Source organism: Myotis nattereri (genome assembly GCF_964212035.1).
Source record: "Myotis nattereri genome assembly, chromosome: 17".
In the NCBI taxonomy this organism is placed as follows: domain Eukaryota; kingdom Metazoa; phylum Chordata; class Mammalia; order Chiroptera; family Vespertilionidae; genus Myotis; species Myotis nattereri.
This window is the reverse complement of record NC_138092.1, coordinates 47,045,724-47,063,494: the sequence shown is the minus strand read 5'-3', so window position 1 is coordinate 47,063,494 and position 17,771 is coordinate 47,045,724. Positions and strand designations below refer to the sequence as shown.

At 38.5% G+C, this 17,771-nt stretch overlaps 1 protein-coding gene across 1 annotated transcript in view; it reads right to left on the bottom strand.

Annotated features, from left to right (window-relative positions):
- Nucleotides 1–2,585: 2,585 nt before the first annotated feature.
- Nucleotides 2,586–17,771, bottom strand: part of PKIA (cAMP-dependent protein kinase inhibitor alpha) — a 73,897-nt gene continuing 58,711 nt past the window's right edge. Inside the window, exons 3-4 of the mRNA XM_081111724.1 lie at nt 7,760–7,937; nt 2,586–6,057 (exon numbers count right to left, since the gene is read on the bottom strand). Of these exons, the coding sequence (XP_080967850.1) occupies nt 5,978–6,057; nt 7,760–7,910 (231 nt within the window). The 5' untranslated portion in view covers nt 7,911–7,937 and the 3' untranslated portion in view covers nt 2,586–5,977. The remainder of the gene's footprint in view (nt 6,058–7,759; nt 7,938–17,771) is intronic.

Genomic DNA, 17,771 nt, shown 5'->3' with positions numbered 1-17,771 from the left:
AATTGAAGGATTTTTTTAAATAGAGGAGTGAAACCATCACTTATGCATTAGAAAGATACATCTGGTTGCAAGATAGATAGAAAGTGTGCCAGATGAGGTAGGCCCTGGTGAGCAGGCCATTGTATTATATTAGCTAAGTGATGATTTAAAAGTTTGACATGTAGACATGAAGAAGTGGGCTTCAAGAAATAGCTAAGACTTAGAATTGATGGACTAAAAAAAAAAAGTGGAGGAAGAAGAGTTAAGAAAACTCAGAATGTTGAGTTGAGGTTGCTGGGAAAGCAGTGCTGCCGTTATATGAACCCTGTAGCATATGAAGAAGCACATATGAAGAATGGCATCGTTTACTGGATTTAGTGTCAGAATATTTAATACTAAGATAATTTTGGGAAATCCATGTTGATCTATCCAGTAAGTCAGATGGTCAGAAGTGAGCTTTGGGTTGGAGATGAAGATGTGAATTGATCATGTAAATAGGGTGACCGATGGTGTCGGAGTGGAAGAGGTCATCTGAAGAGTGGGATTGGGGAATAGAAATAAGAATGGAACCCCAGGGAAGGAACCACAGTAGTAAGTGGGGAGGTAGAAAAGGAGGACCTAGTCAAGAAGAGTGGGAAACTGCCCAAGAGAAAGGAACAACAACAAACTTATCTGGGGGGAGAGGGGGTGGAAGAATAAGAAGGCAAATGAAGCATCTCAAAAAAAGGTCCCGTGGTGAACAGAATTACATGCCACAGGGTAGGCTAGTAAATGTATATAAACGCTCTAATATATTGGGCCATTGGGATTGCTATGCTTGTTTAGATCTCATTCAGAGAACTGGAGTGGGACTGGGGCCAGGGAAGTTGGGTGTTTTTGCTTGTACGTGGCTGCTGTTGAGAGGAACTAGTGATGTGTCACTGGCAGTTATCCCAGAGTTTAACAGAACACAGTACTCAAAAACACCAGGAGAGGACGAGCCCATCTTTAGATGCCCGGCATCCAGGTTCGAGCCTGTACACATGGCAACCGCCCCATGAAGAGATAAGCACCGCAAGATCTGAGGCTGTAGCCACCTAACATGGGGAGAATGTGGGCAAAGGGAGGGGACACATCCACTTTTGATGAAAGAGCAAATGGATTTCTTCTAGGTCATGTAGATTCCTTCCTTAAGAAGACTTTGTTATTTAGCTCTATCCAGTCACGCAGCTATCAATTAAAATGATAAAATCATTAAATTTTGTTTTAGGTGAAGCTTGAGTCCTCTGTACCATCATCTCTTTTTCATTTCCACAGTGGCCAGGGCGTCAATGACAATTACTGAGAGTCTGGGAGTTACCGCAGATGTCGTTCGTAATGAGAACATTTTAATTGGAAGTCAAAATTCAGAAAGATAAGAAATAAGGAGAAGCATGAAGGCAGAACGCATAGGTTACTATTTTGAGAAATATAAGTGGTGACGGAAAGAGGGGAACTTGAGAACCTGAGTACATATTTGTGGAAAAGGGCAAAATCAGTGAAGAATAAAAGATAATTAACAGAACCACTAAGGTCAGAAAGAAAATAGGATTTTAAAACCTCAGGTGAGGTTTTAAATCTTAGGCAGGATATGGGATGCGCGCCCAGTTAACCAGTTGTAGTCAGATAGTTTTGTTCTTTTTGACTTAACGATGAGAGCTGGCCAGGATCCCAAATCCCCATGTCCCGGACCAGACAGATGCAAAAATATATTCAAGAGGAGAGACACTGGAGCGGGTGCAGACTCGCTGCACTGTCGCAGTTTGCCCGACGGCCCTATGTAGTGTTTTTCCTGTGCCCTCAGTTAGATGAACTGAAAGACCTACAGTTATATCTGCCTGTTTGGCTCAAGACTTCCCCTGGACTCAGGCTGGGTGCTGTGCGATGCTGGCTTTCTCCAGAGTCCATCCCACTTTAGTCTCTGCTCAGCCTTTACTGCCTGCGTGTGGGGAAAATGATGAAAAGAGAGCAACAGCAAGATAAAAGGAGTTAAATTCTCTTTGCTCCTCTACGCCAAGACTTTACTTCTCATATAGTAAGGCCCTGGGTGTCTGCGAGCACTGTATTTTAAAGCTTTTCGGTGGAGTGAACAGGGCAGGTGCATCTGGGAAACTTGAACTTCTTCTAGATCTCTGGTTCTCAAGTTGCTGGGAGTGAGGGTGGGAGGAGAGATAGCAAAGTTGCATAGGACTGCGTTCAAGGGAAGAGAGTGCTGTGAGTGAATGAATCCACAGGTGAGCTGGTGGAGGAGGGAGTGTTGAAAAAACTTCCAGGAGATTCTGGTAAACACCCGACTTTCTTCTGTTATTAAATTACTGCCTGCAGATGAGCAAGTAAGAATCACAGGAGTGATGTTGGGGCTGAGGATGTAAGAGTTGGCTCTGGTAGATGATAAATCCAGGAAGCAGGCTCCCTTGGTGGAGTGGAGTCAAAACTAATTGCAGTAAAGGCCGGGAAAGGGTGAGGCTGGAATGGGGGTGTGCCCACCACAGGATGGCTGAGGCTTGTATTTCTCCTTTATCACCCTCGGCACTTTCTCAAGCACCTGGCATGTGTGCGTTCAATAAATACTCTTTGCAGGCTGTACGTTTCAGAAAAATGTATTACTTTTAATAGCAATTATGTGAGCATGCAACATTGCTAAATACAAAAGTCATACAAGCTCACAAATGACTTCAGAGGCTGCCACTTGTAATTAAAGTACAATTGAGGGCCTATGGAGACACCATAAATCATAGATCCTTTCCTGTTTTCACTCAATGACTATACATTTTCTCCCTATTACTACAGGTGTCACAAAGCATTGCTATCCGCAGGCAGTTACATTTCTTGACCTTTTATTGCTTCTCTGAAGAGAAATAGCAGTGTCATTCCTGCTCTAAAACGATGCATTTCCACTGGGTCTGAGGAAGACTCGAGGGTAGGGCACTGCCATGTGCAGCTCTTGGGGTATTGCCCCCAAATCAAAGGATACCTGTTATCTATTGGTAAAATATGTCAATGAATTATGATAACTACATGCTGGCATAGGAGGCTCACAATCGATAAAAGCTGAATTTAGTAAGTTCACACTTGTTGCAAATGAATCGAAAAACTGAAATTGTCATATTTCTAGGTAAACCAAATGGGTAGCATGGGACATAAAAAATATGTGACCCGTGCTAAATTTATAGACCAAATGCCAGAAAAATAATTTGTGGGAAGTATAACACACACAAAAATAAATGCTAATTGAATGTCTTTCTTTAAAAAGCACACTTTCCATGATTTAGACACATCTCTGTCATTACATCGGTCACCTGGAGGAAAACAATTCCCCTTCCTGGAACTCGGTTTCCTTCTCTAACATGTGGAGGTCAACTCGCCCATCTCTAAACGTTCATGCCTGGCTTTGTTTTATGACTGTGCAGGAGAAAGCTCCTTCTAGATAGACAAAGATAGGTGCAGATCTTTTCTGCATCTAAATCTCATCATTTATAGCCTCTTAAGCTTTGAAAAGTTATATCTCATTCCCCCTTATTTTGCTAATCTGTGAAATGGGATAACACTACCTCTTAAATTGAATTGTTTGAGGGCTAAATGGGAGAATATGTGCTGGGAAGCATGTTGGTTAGTTAATGGGCATTCACTGTGTATTATCAACCAGTGCCCTTGTTTTCTACCCTTTCCTTCTCTCCTTAAAAATTCAGTTCCTTGTGTATTATTGACTTGCACATCAAAGATATTATAATGAAATCTGGAAGATACTGTGAACTTTTGCTGAGTAACATGAATAAAGGAGATGTATTGGAAAGTGGATTTTTATCTTTCATCTTGGGAATGCCTCTGGGTTTGAATACAGCAGACAAAGTGGCAGTAAGAGGTCAAAATAATTCAAAAGCTCCATATGACTTCACGGTTTAGCACTATTATATATTCAAAGACAGGCAGGACACCACATGCATTAATCATAGTGTATCACATAGGAATATCAACCCTCCATAAATACTCAGCACTAGTCCTACACTTTACAAAATCACACAAAATCAGTGTGGAATCCCACAACTTGAGGGGTGAAGAGAACCTAATCTAGAGTCACAAGAAAACTAGGAGGATAGTAAATGAGGATATTGAAAAGGGGGTTTTATGGGTTGGGTGTTTTAAATGGACTACCAATGACTGTCTAAAATAGCCTCTTTCCCACTTAAGTCCATTCACAGGTAGGTTTGTTTGAATTTTAAGAGGACATTTTGGACCCTAATGGTTTAGATAGAAGAAAGTCCTCTGGAAGCTCATTGTTCTATTTTCTGAGTGATTCACACTATTAACATTTTTTCTAGGAATCTGTGATTGAGGACCAAACAATACCGATGCCTTTATCCCCCTCCTTTGAAAAGTACTGTTAGGGGGTGGGGGTGGGGGGTAAGGACAGGCTTAACCTTTCATCCTGCTTGCAAATACAAAGGAAGGCTGAGTTCCTGGTATATCCATAGAGTTACCTCTTGAAATGCTGTTTAGCCCTCTTCTAGGGGACTGTACTGAGACCTCGAGGACAGTTAAGTGGGCTCTTTATCATAAAAGGTCTCCCTGTTGTCCAGTAACTCATGAGCCAATGGCATATTACTGGGTCCTTATTTATTACCACTGACAAATGACTTCCTAATACTGACCAGAGGGATTACACTGCTCACAGAAACTTTCTAAATAAGAACCATGATGTCAAAACATAGCTGAGGCCATCAACAGTATTAATGAGGATTTTGTTAGCTTCTAATGATGATAATGATGATTATATCAGAATGCAATTCACACTAGTTATTAGTAAAAGTTTAGAAACATTAAAAAGTGCATAATAACATCTGGATCTGACAGGGCTGAGAAAAGACAAGAAAAACACAACACGAGGGCTTTACTTTTGTGATTGGTGTCCATGTAATTGCAAGGAGATCATTTTCTCCATCTTTCTCATCTCCCTGGAGATGAGCTGTCTTCAATATTTGAACAGTAGCATACAGCACTGTGAGAAATTTGATTCCATAAGAATAAAACATTTCCAGTTGTTAGTATTATCCTGGCTTCTCTTTCCCACCTTCCTCATTCTCCAAAATCCTCATAATTATAAATAAAAGTATCAATTGGGGAAAGTTCTGCACTTGGGAATAAAACAAAATTTGCAGATTGAATTCTGATCTGTGCAGACACCAAACAAATTGAATTCAGGTAATATTCACATTAATGGATATTTCCAAATTCTGGCCTCATAAAAGCAAAGGCGTCCTGATAAATCTGTTAGTCTTTGTCGATTCCTCAGCCGTGAATCAAGGGGAAAGACTAATTTTAAAAAGGAAGTGTGCTCTATCCTGTATACACCACCACACTATGGAGAAGAAAAGAAGGCAGCCCTTATAAAAATGAGTGGTATAAAAATTCACAGTAACATACATTGTTTTTGTTTTTCATGAGCAATCAAAGAAGGGGGCAGTGCCGAGCATCTATATTATACAATACAAAACAGTGTAAGTCACACAGCAGGAACACACGGACACAAGATGCTAAAAACAGTGCTTTCTGGGTAGTTCTCTTACTGGGTGAATACTTGGGCCAGAGACACTTAAACTCTGGGATCAACCAACCCTTTGCAATTAGACACAATTAAATCCTCTGACACTGTGAGGGGCCAGATGCTACGGGGAGAATCATCACGTAGGTTGCTGCTACCGTCTACAAGCATTTCGTCATGTGGTCAAGTGCACGGATCCGTACAAGGTGACATCCAGACACAAGCCACGTGACTTCAGCCATTGCTAAGGACAGAGGTGGAGAAAGGTCTGTCTGCGGCCAGAGCCTCTGCCCCCATGTCTAACGGGACAGCGAGCAGATTCCTGCTGGGCGGCACAGCCATTTCCTTTCTCCCCTTGTCCCTCGTGGACACAAATGCATTCCAGCCAGGCCCGGAGACCTGAGACATCGTCAGGCCGAGGAAGATCAACGTGGGGTGCTGTTAGCTTTGGGGTTTGGCCGCTTCCCCCTCAGCTTCCCCACTCTGTTCTGTCGAACTCCGCTGTGCATCCTTTTCACCTTCTGGAAGAGACAACGGAACACAGGATGAGGGCAAAATAAAAGCCACCGCTGATATTTACCCGCTCTCGGCCTAGGCCTATCACACTGGGAATTTAAGAAATATTCCCGAAGTCTGAACTCCTCATAGGAAAAGTGTGTTTTCTTGGTAATTAATTATCCATCAAGAAAATAGCTTAAGTGGGCTGGCTAATTCTGGATCTGTGACCTTGGTACAGCCTGGCTCAAAAATAAAACAATACCTGCATTTTCACAGTGGTTAGTGATCTCGTGGGCCTTTGGTAAATAACTAGGAAATCTCACACCCAGGTCCTGAAGCTCATTTTTAGAAGGCTTATGGGGGCCAGAAATCACAAGTTCTTTAGGCCAAAATCAGAAGTGGGGAGCAAGCTTCCCTTTTTATTCCTAACTTTCATAATTTAAGACTTTTTTATGCATTTTACATCATTTATAGCACTTGATGATAACCCCAGCTGAATTCTCAGAGGTTTCATTACTTTACATTAAAAGCAACCGTGGCAGATGAGAGGACATTATGCCGGCTGGCCAGTCCCTTGTCACACACAGTGATGGCTCCACCTGCCCTTGGAGAACACACAGAACTCCACTAAAACCGCCCTCCTCACTGCACCCTCTGCAGCAACTCCAGCTAGAGATGCTGCAGACTCTGAAATTAAACTATGCTTTCTCTCCATATAGGTCACTTCACCTGAGGGCAAGCTGTAGGCAATCTTTTATTCAAAGATACGTATATTTGCTTGTGGAAGTTCATTACTAAGCAACCAATATGACTTCATGGACAAAATATTTGGGGATGTTGCAATCATGCAAATTATAACAATGTTTGCTAAGAGTTTGCTATCATAGTTCAAATGGTTAGAGGTAAGCGGGCTGGTCCATTCTTTAGGTGGAAATGTTGAAAAGTGAATTATCCTGTAGTCTTAATAAGTACACCCAAAACATCTCACCATATACCATACTTCAGGGAAATTAAAAGTAGTTCTTTTACATTAAAAAGTATTTTTGTTGTAAAGAGGTCCCAAGAACATTATACATCATTCTCATACACTACTTTCATCATGAAGCAATGACTAAATGCCCAAGATGTGCAGATGTCCTAGAACTAAGACGTGTAGATTAGCGTGCAACAAGAACTTGATAAAAAGGAGAAGTTCTTGGTAACCAAAGGAATGAAGTCAGATTAGGGCAGGTGCAAGGGAGTAAAATATTCAAAGATAAAACTTGTTGCATAAATACAAGATGAAGAATTTGACCCCCGTGGTGTTTGGGACTTCCTAGGTGACTTTTCTAGAGTTTCTGGGGACAATTCTCTGGGTTTAACACAATGCTATAAATGGCTAAATAGGTGATTGTTAACAAGTTAAGGTAAACATGGGATAGCAATATTGTTGAGTATAAACTAAAAGAAGCTGAAATACTCAAGAATTACAATTCTTAGCTAGTATTGTAATTTTTTTGCCAGTATATAGTTGTTATTATTGTAGAGCATTTGAGTGAGAACCCCTGTAAAGAGAAGTCATTGAAAATGGAGTGGGAATAAGAGATCAGTCCCTGACTTTTATCCTGCGTTAGACTGTTTATAACTCTATAGACTACTTTTGAAGATGGATTGTCATGCCTTAATCCGACTTGGTGAAATGCTGACATTCTATGTTCATAGAGAGATGCGTATCAAACAACTCACCTGCCTTGTTAATATCAAGTCCTGCTAATTTCAAGGCTAATTCATTGCTGTTACCACTTGCAGAGGAAACCAGGATATCATGTATTGCATTTCTTCTACCTGTTCTTCCCGAAGCAATAAAATCTGCATATGTAGTTTCCACATCAGTCATTGCTAACAAATATCCACATAGCAGGAACTAAAAGACAAAAACAAAATCACACACACATAAATTAGCAGGTAATATAATGTTGCAAGACACTTGGTAAATTATGGCCTTATAATATGAATGTGAAATAACTGCTTTGCTTACATGGCCACAAAGCAAGCAATGCTTTGCTTCTGGATCAAGGGTCAGGGAATGTTTTTGCATAGGGCCTGATAGTAAATACATTAGGCTTTCAGGGACAAATGGTCTCTGTCCCAGCTACTCAACTCTGTGGTTGTGCAAAAGCAGTCGAAGATAAAATGTCAAACAAATATAATAAACAAACTGTATTTACAAAAATAAGCATAGGGCCAGAATTGGTTTGCAAGCCATAGAGAGTGGCCACTTGGTTTAGATCATAAAATTCTTCTCTAATGCCATTTTAGTCAGCCTTCAACTCCAGAGAAGAGAACTTGAGGTCAGTTGTATACCAAGGCGAGGGGGCTGGGGAGAGGTGGAAGTATTCCATCCTAGAGGTAGTAAGTAAGCTAGTGCCTCGTCTGCAGAGAGTCTAAGAACAATAATAAAACTAAGCAAAATTCAGTTTTCTTTTTATCATCAGCATGAACCAGCATTCTAAACAATGTCAGGAATCAAATACTGCCCCCACTGAGGGAGGACAGTTCCCATGTGGCCCCTTGGGAAGCCATTGCTTGAGAGAAATAACAATCTTCCTTGACTGAATCTTTGAAATAAAATTTCAGCTTTACAAAGATGTCAAAGCGAATTTTCCAGAACAAACTTGGTGATACACATTCTTAATGAAAGATATAATGAAAAGAATGGCAACAAATAAGTATCTATCAATAATAACCTTAAATGTAAGTGGCTTAAATGCACCAATCAAAAGACATACTGTAGCTGAATGGTTAAGAAAACATGACCCATATATGTACTGTCTACAAGAGACCCACCTCAGAAAAAGGACTCACAGAGAATGAAAGTGAAGAGACGAAAAAAAATTTCCAGGCAAATGAAAATGAAAAAAAAAGTTGGAAAGGCAATACTCATATCTGACAAAATAGACTTCAAAGTCAAAGCCATAATAAGAGATCATGAAGGATACTTCACAATAGTAAAAGGATTGACACAACAAGATAATATAACCCTGGTAAATATATATGTACCCAATACAGGAGTATCCAAATATATTTAAAAATTTCTGGAGGATTTGAAGGGAGAGATTGACAGCAATACAATAATAGTAGGGGACTTTAATACTCCACTGAAATCACTGGATACATCTAGACAAAAAATAAACAAGGAACCAGTGATCTTAAATGAAACACTAGATCAGATAGAATTAATCAACATTTTCAGAGCATTTCACCCTAAAGCTACAGAATATACATTCTTCTCAAGTGCACATGGGATATTTTCAAAGATATTCTACATGTTAGGACATAAAACAAGTTTCTACAAGTTCAAGAAGATTGAAATCATATCAAGCATCTTCTCAGATCATAATGGCATGAAATTAGAAACACTCAGGAGCATTCACACATGGAGGATAAAGCATGTTATTAAACAACGAGTGGGTCACCACAGAGATCAAGAAAGAAATAAAAAACATCCTGGAAACAAACAAAAATTAACACACAACAACCCCAAATCTACCGGACACAGTGAAAGCAGTTCTGAGAGGGAAGTTCATAGCATCACAGGCCTACCTCCAAAAAACAAGAAAATCTTTTAATAAGCTACCTAACCCTACAACTTAATGAACTACAAAAAGAACAAAACCCAGGGCTGGTTCATCAAAAAAGATTGATGAACCTCTAGGCAGACTCATCAACAAACAAAGACAGAGGACCCAAATAAACAAAATCAGAAATAACACAGGTGAACTAACAACTGGCCTCACAGAAATGCAAAGGATTATAAAAAAATATTATGAACGACTATACTCCAATAAACTGGACAATCTGGATGAAACGGACATATTCCTAGAAAAATACAATCTTCCAAAATTCAATCAGGAAGAAACAGAAACTGAATAGGCCAATAACTACTGATAAAATTGAAGCAGTAATTAAAAATCTCCCAGCAAACAAAAGCCCTGGTCTGGATGGCTTCACAGGGGAGTTTTACAAAACATTCAAAGAAGAACTAACACCTATCCTCCTCAAACTACTACAAAAAAAAAATTCAAGAAGAAGGAATACTTCCAAATTATTTTTATGAGGCCAGCATTATCCTAATCCAAACCAGATAAAGATATTACTAAGACAGAGAATGTAGGCCAATATCCCTGATGAACATAGATGCTAAAATCCTCAACAAAATATTAGCAAATTGGATCCAGGTATACATTAAAAAATCATACACCATGACCAAGTGGGATTTAGCCCAGGGATGCAAGGCTGATACAATATTTGCAAACAAATAAATGCGATACATCACATAAATAAATTAGAAGACAAAAATCATGTGATTATATCAACTGATGCAGAAAAAGCATTCGACAAAATCCAACACCTATTTTTGATAAAAACTCTCAGCGAAGTGGGAATAAAGCAATCATACCTCAACAAAATTAAAGCCATATATGACAAACCTACAGCCAACATCATACAATGGGCAAAAACTAAAAACATTTCCCCTAAGAACAGGAACAAGACAGGGATGTCCGATTTCACCACCCTTACTCCACATAGTTCTGGAAGTCTTAGCCACAATGAAGAATACATAAAAGGCATCCAAATCGGAAAGGAGGAATTAAAACTATCATTATTCACAGATCACATGATACTGTACATAGAAAACCCTAAAGGCTCCATTAAAAAACCACTAGATTTAATAAATGAATTCAGCAACATAGCAGGATACAGAATTAACACCCAGAAATCAGTGGTATCTTTATATACCAATAATGAACTCTCAGAATGAGAAACTAAACAAAAATAATAATACCATTTACCATTGCAACAAAAAATAAGATACTTAGAAATAAACTTAACCAAAGAGGTAAAAAGATTTGTTCTCAGAAAACTACAGGATGTTGAGAAAAGAGATAGAAGAAGATATAAACAAGTGGAAGAATATACCATGTTCATGGATTGGTAGAATCAACATCATTAAAATGTCTGTAATAACCGAAGCACTCTAGAGTCAATGCAATTCCTATTAAAGTATCAATGGCGCCCTAGCCGATCTGGCTCAGTGCATAGAGCATTGGCCTGCAGACTGAAGGGTCCCAGGTTCGATCCCAGTTTAGGGCACATGCTCAGGTTGTGGGCTTGCTCCCCAGTGGGGGGCATGCAGGAGGCAGCCAATCAGTGATTCTCTCTCATCATTGATATTTCTATCTATCTCTCTTCCTCTCCCTTCCTCTCTGAAAGCAATAAAAATATTTTTTAAAATAATAAATAAACAAATTACCTTTAATAAAAATAAAATAAATAAAATGAAATTTCAACAGCACATTTCACATACCTAGAACAAACTCTCCAAAAATGTATATGGAGATAGTCGCAGCAATCTTTAGAAAGAAGAACAATGTTGGAGGGATCATAATACCAGATATCAAGTAATACTGCAAAGCCACTGTTCTCAAAACTACCTGGTACTGACACAAGAACAGAACAGAGACCCCAGAAATTGACCCACGCCATTATGCTCAATTAATATTTGACAAAGGAGGCAAGAGCATACAATGGAGTCAAGACAGTCTCTTTAATAAATGGTGTTGGGAAAACTGAACAGATAGATGCAAAAATAAAAATGAAACTAGACCAACTTACACCATACACAAGAATAAACTCAACATGATAAAAGATCTAAAAGTGAAACCATAAAAATCTTAGAAGAAACCATAGGCAGCAACCTATCAGACATCTCTTGTAGCAGTCTGCTGGTGGGAGTGCAGACTGGTGCAGCTACTGTGGAAAAAAGGATGGAGTTTCCTCAAAACATTAAAAATGGAACTGCCATTTGGCCCAGCAATCCCACTTCTAGGACTATATTGTAAGAAACCCAAAACACCGATTAGAAAGAACGTATGCACCCCTATGTTCATAGCAGCACAAGTGCTCATCAGTAAATGAGTGGGGGGGAAAGCTTTGGTACATTTACAGAATGGAATACTATGCAGCTATATAAAAGAAAGATCTCTTACCCTTTGAGATAACATGGATGGACCTGGAGAATATTGTGCTAAGCAAAATAAGCCAGTCAGAGAAAGATAAGTATCACATGATCTCACTCATATGTGGAATGTAATGAACAAAATAAACTGATGAACAAAATAGATCCAGAGACATAGAAGCATGGAACAGACTGTCAAATCTCAGAGGGAAGGGAAAGGAAGGGTGGAGGGTTGGGGGCAGCAAATAACCAGGGCACTTACATGGATATATGCATAGCCCACGAACACAGACAATAAATTGGTGAAGGCTGGGAGAGGAGTATGTGGGGAGAAGGTGGTCAATAGAAAAACAAAAACAAAAAACAAAGGGGCCATCAGTAATACTTTCAACAATAAAGAAAATGAAAGACATAATGAAGAAAAATATTTTCAAGGTAAAATGAGACATGTGTGTTAACAAAAACACCAACTGCAAATCTTTAATTTCTTTTTCTATGTTTAAATTTATACCCTTCCCTGGAGGTCAAAAGAGGCATAGATACTAAGGTGAAATAATGAATTTCTGTTAGGTTAACTTGCTTAAACAGAACTTTAAAATAGCACAATTTTCTTCACTCCTATAGTACCAGTTACATTGTACTACAGTTTAAGATTAAATACTCATAGCACTAATCAAGAGAAAGGAATATTTTCAAAAGATAATAAGTGGGGAGGACACAAACATAGTGAACCCCATGCATCATGGACATACACCCTGTCGCTCTGAAATGATTTGATGCCATTCAAGTGCAACTGAGGTTGGCAGCCCATTCCTGCAGGCTGCGTTCTTCTCCCAATGCACATGGAGGGAGCCGCTAATTCAACCTGCAGAAAACTCCATATGCTCTCTTCTTTAAGGGGAAGCTGGAACAGGAGAGCAGGAGGAATAGTATAATACAATTTTGAAATAAGAACTATGTGTTTACTACATGCTTTACTGAGACTGTGTTATGGATAACACTGGTTTCCATTCCCTCGACTTTTTTGTGGGAATATGCTTTAATAGTTGTTATAATTTTATTTAAAATTAGTCCTGGTTCTTCCCCTGGGTCATGGAGTGACTTTTGGAAACTCACTCCACCTCATGGCCTTCCATTTTCTGCTAAGGAAAGGGAGACAGCTGGATGGCATGCTCATTATGGCACCGCACATGAAGTTGTAAAAACAATGATCATTCAATACCTCGTTTTTAAAATCTTGAATTTGGTGCCGGAACCGGTTTGGCTCAGTGGATAGAGCGTCGGCCTGCGGACTGAAAGGTCCCGGGTTCGATTCCGGTCAAGGGCATGTACCTGGGTTGCGGGCACATCCCCAGTAGGAGATGTGCAGGAGGCAGCTGATCGATGTTTCTCTCTCATCGATGTTTCTAACTCTCTATCTCTCTCCCTTCCTCTCTGTAAAAAATCAATAAAATATATTTTTTTAAAATCTTGAATTTGGAAGTCCCCTTCTGTGGCCATAACCACCTATTCGCTTTCTTTTCCTCTTACTCTTAGTGAATTAGGTCATATCTTTAATTATTTTAACTCTTTTTATTTTAGTTTCCTCTAGCTCCAGGCTGGATCAATTGCCCAACATCTCATGTAGCTTCTAATTAGCACCAAGAAGTCCCTCTGGCCCTGGCCGGGTGGCTCAGTTGGTTGGAACATCATCCCATACACCAAGTTTGCAGGTTCAATTCCTGCTCAGGGCACATACTAGGTTGCGGGTTTGTTCCCTGGTTGTGGTGTGTACGGGAGGCAACCTATTGATATTTTTCTCTCGAATTGTTGCTTTCCTTTCTCCTCCCTTCCCCTCTCTCTAAAAATCAATAAAAATATATCCTTGGGTGAGGATTTAAAAAAAGAAGTCCCTCTGTGACCACAACCTTCCTAAGTCTCACCTGGGAAAACAGCAAGGTGCCTTTCCTCTGATCTTATTACTGGGTAGCTGGTGTTACCAGAAAAAGTCACAAAATTGTGCCAATTGGCTCAACTAGAAACTTGTGACACTATTATTAGTAAACACTCTGAGTTGTTGGGAAATTCTTTTGTTCACCTCTAGCTGACTCTTCCTTATGCTTGTCTTCGTGGGAAGGATTCCAAACCCTTTCTGTCCACACAACCAGACACTACCTGCCTTAAGAGATGACGCTTCCTTTTCTGAGAAGATTCAGGACATCTGTTGCAAATTCTCTTAAATCTCTTCCTCTCTCCAACACATTTCTCCGTGGTCACTAGTCGCTCCTTCCTAGACAAACTACCTCTTTCTTTCGGAAGCATGCTGCCAATTCTATATCCTATCACCTCCATAGTACCTTGCTTCGTCCATTTTTTTCCCCTCAGAATTTGAGTCTCCCTTCTCCTCTGGATTTCTCCCTAAGTTTATATGCATGTTCATGTCTTCTTTAACTAAAAAACTTGGACGAACCATTCAAACAAATACCCTTTCCTCAACCTTCACTCGTCTTTGCACTGACTAATCTTTTTCCTTCATTAAAATTCTCTGAAGGGTTCAACTGTTTTTATTTTCAATTTCTTTGAATGAACCTTTATGCCCTTTGTATTTCATTGGCCTTTATGTAGTATATTTTATGTAGACTACTTTCTTAGAGATCACTGCAGTGATCTTTATTAATATTAAGTAACAGCTTAATGTTAACGATTCTTGTGAGGGTTGGTCCTGTTTGAGTTCTCTGCAGTGCATGAGGCTGCCAGCTACATTCTGTTTGGAACTCTCCCCTTGAATATACAGTAAGTAATGAGGCCCATTTACTATTCTAGGAATCAGACCTATCTGTATTTGAACCTTGACTTTCCATTAACTTGTTATGCTATGTCTAATCCCTCTGTATTCAGTTCTTCATCTATAAATAGTGATAACTATACTTAGTCAAGGTGGCTATGAGAATTTATTTGGATTATGTATCTAAAGAGGCTAACACAATGTTTGGCACATGGTCGGAGGTGCTGTTAAAAATACCAGCTGTCACTTTCTTAGCTTCCATGATCTCTTACTATTTTTGCTCCATCCTATTTGTATTCTTCACATTTCTCTAGGGTCACCTGTTGAAATAAGGGCACATTTTGTAGGAATTAAGGACCAACCCTGACCTTTTTCATTTCCTGACTTGAATAAGTCATCTAATCTCAAGGCATCTAATTCTTCATTATGGCTAATGCAGAAATGTGCATCTTCTACTGAGACTGTTCTCATAAGCTCTCATACACCAGGGAAATTGCTGAATAGGTATTTCCACTTGGTTTTGCACAAGCATTTCAAATTCAATAAAGCAAAACAAGACAACAACAAAACACACACATAGAGAAAACTGGCCTCATGGATACATTATGTTGGAGCATCTTTTACTCATTTCTCTCACTTGATATCCATATTTAATCACTTCCCCAGGTTGTGTTGGTTTTTATTTGATGACTCTCATATTTACCTTGTGAAAAATAGGAAAAGCTCATACCAGAATTATTGCTATCTGAAAAGAACCCACTTTTGCTGTTTAACTTCAACCACTCAGTTGAATAGAATGAAAGATAATAATGGCGAATTGTGAAAAGAGCATATTCCTATAGAATTCCTATAGTATTTATGAAATATATTTGCTAAACTGATGTGCACCCAATTTTAACGCTTTAAGGGAACATAGAAACTAAGTCCTGGGTATTCAATTATAGTAGTGATTATAATTATTATAGTTATTATTGTAGGAGTATTTCATTTTTATTACATTTTCTTTCTCCAGGTAATAGACTTAATTTTCAATAAAAAAATAACTGACAAATAGCATATGTAGAAATAAGAGAGTGAAGGAATACAATTATATTTTATACAAAATATGTAGGTGCTATGAACTCAATATATTTTTTCTTTCTCCATGTTATAATTCTTTTAGTGAATTCTGATTATGTGCTCAAAAACAGTTATTTTTACGTGCATGGCAGCTATGTTATTTTTTTCTTTCAGTTAATAAATATGTAGCCATAGCTCTTCAGTTACACCAAAAGTTTTGCTTAGAAATTCTGGGGAAACTGTTGCCAAGTGATGTTTTCTGACAGATATTCACCAAAAAAATTATGAAAGTCACCAAAATTCTAAAAAATGTCAGCAGCTGGCAGAGGCTTAAAGAGAAGTAATTAGCAAACAGTCTGGCTTTATAAAAATAAGCGAGTCGGAATAAAGCCTGGACAATTTACCAAAAGTGGGCTTTGAATCTTCACTAGCGTTTCCCTGTTTATGTTGCTATAATTAGAATTTTCTAGACATGACAAAATGGTAGTATTAGATATAAACAAGATAACATGCTGCTGTTTTTTTGCATCCAGTTTTACAAAAGAGCCAATTGTACTAATATTTAACGTCTGATTAGAGAAGAGAAAAGACACTTTATTATTTAAGTACTGTATTATTTAAAGGTAGATTAAAATTTAAAGCATAAATCTGTAATATTTATATCTGAAAGTTCAGTCAAAATCCATGCCTACGAAATAAGCTTGATCTTTCTTCTCCCCCTTAAAAAAGTTCCCCTACCTCACTCTTTAACAAAAGGAGGTATGCTGGTAGTCTAAAGATTCTTCCCTTGTATAAAGGCTTTCTAAACTGAGATTCATGATCCGTGCTGGTCTTTTCCTTGTTTGTAACTTTTACCTTTTGAAATATCATATACACAAAGTACGTAAGAAAATAAACCAGAATATTTTACTCTAGTAGAATTTACAGATGTAGATAGAGTGCAAGAGGCTAGGAAAGGTATGTACTTACATGTCCTGTATTACACAAATTGAAGAGTTCCACATAGATGTACCCTAGAAGAAGTTGGGCCTGTGAAGCTGCTAAAATGATTTTTATAGTGACATTGAGTCATGAGCCAAATGGTGACTGGATGTCATGCTAATTTTACTCCTGCAAATGGGGACACATGAAATGAGACTCACTGACTTGGAAGAAAGAATGGAGAGAATGCCATCAGCATGCGCTGGAGACGTCTGTCTTTCTAATGTGAACGACATGACTTAAGTTTAAAAGAGAAGGAAAAATCTTCCGGTCCCATTATTACAAAAGCAATTCTTTAACGTCCCAACTGTTACTTTATGAAATCACGGGGAATATTAAAAGCCCTTGAGTATATTACTATGTTCTTAGGGCGTGGTCTACATTAGTGTTTCGGAAGTATTTTGACTCAGATTTTCATAACTTTCTAAAAAATTATTGAGAATTCCAGTGAGCTTTTGTTTCTGTGGTTATATCTGCTGATATTTACCACATGACAAATTGAATTAAATATCTATTAATTACTTAAAATATAGATAATAAACCATTAAATGTTTCCATAAATATTTCTAATAAAATAAAATATATTTTCCAAAGCAAAAAAAAAAAAAAAAGTGACAATGGCATTGCTTTAAGTTTTGTAATTCTCTGGCTTAAATGTGCAAATGTCTGGCTTAATGAAAGGCATCTGGTCTCTCAGATCTGCTTCTGCAATCACTCTGTCTCAATCTGTTGTTTTAGTTGAAGTATGTGAAGAAAATCTGGCCTCACACAGATTTTTTCTTTTTTTTTGGGGGGGGTGGTGTTGGAAAAGTGCGGCAACTTGCAATAGCCTTTTGGGATAATTGCAGATTTTTAAAATTTTTGCCATGTGTAATCTAAAGCCATATTAATATGCTTTCCAGATTCTGTTTTATTAAAACCTGTTGTCTACCTAG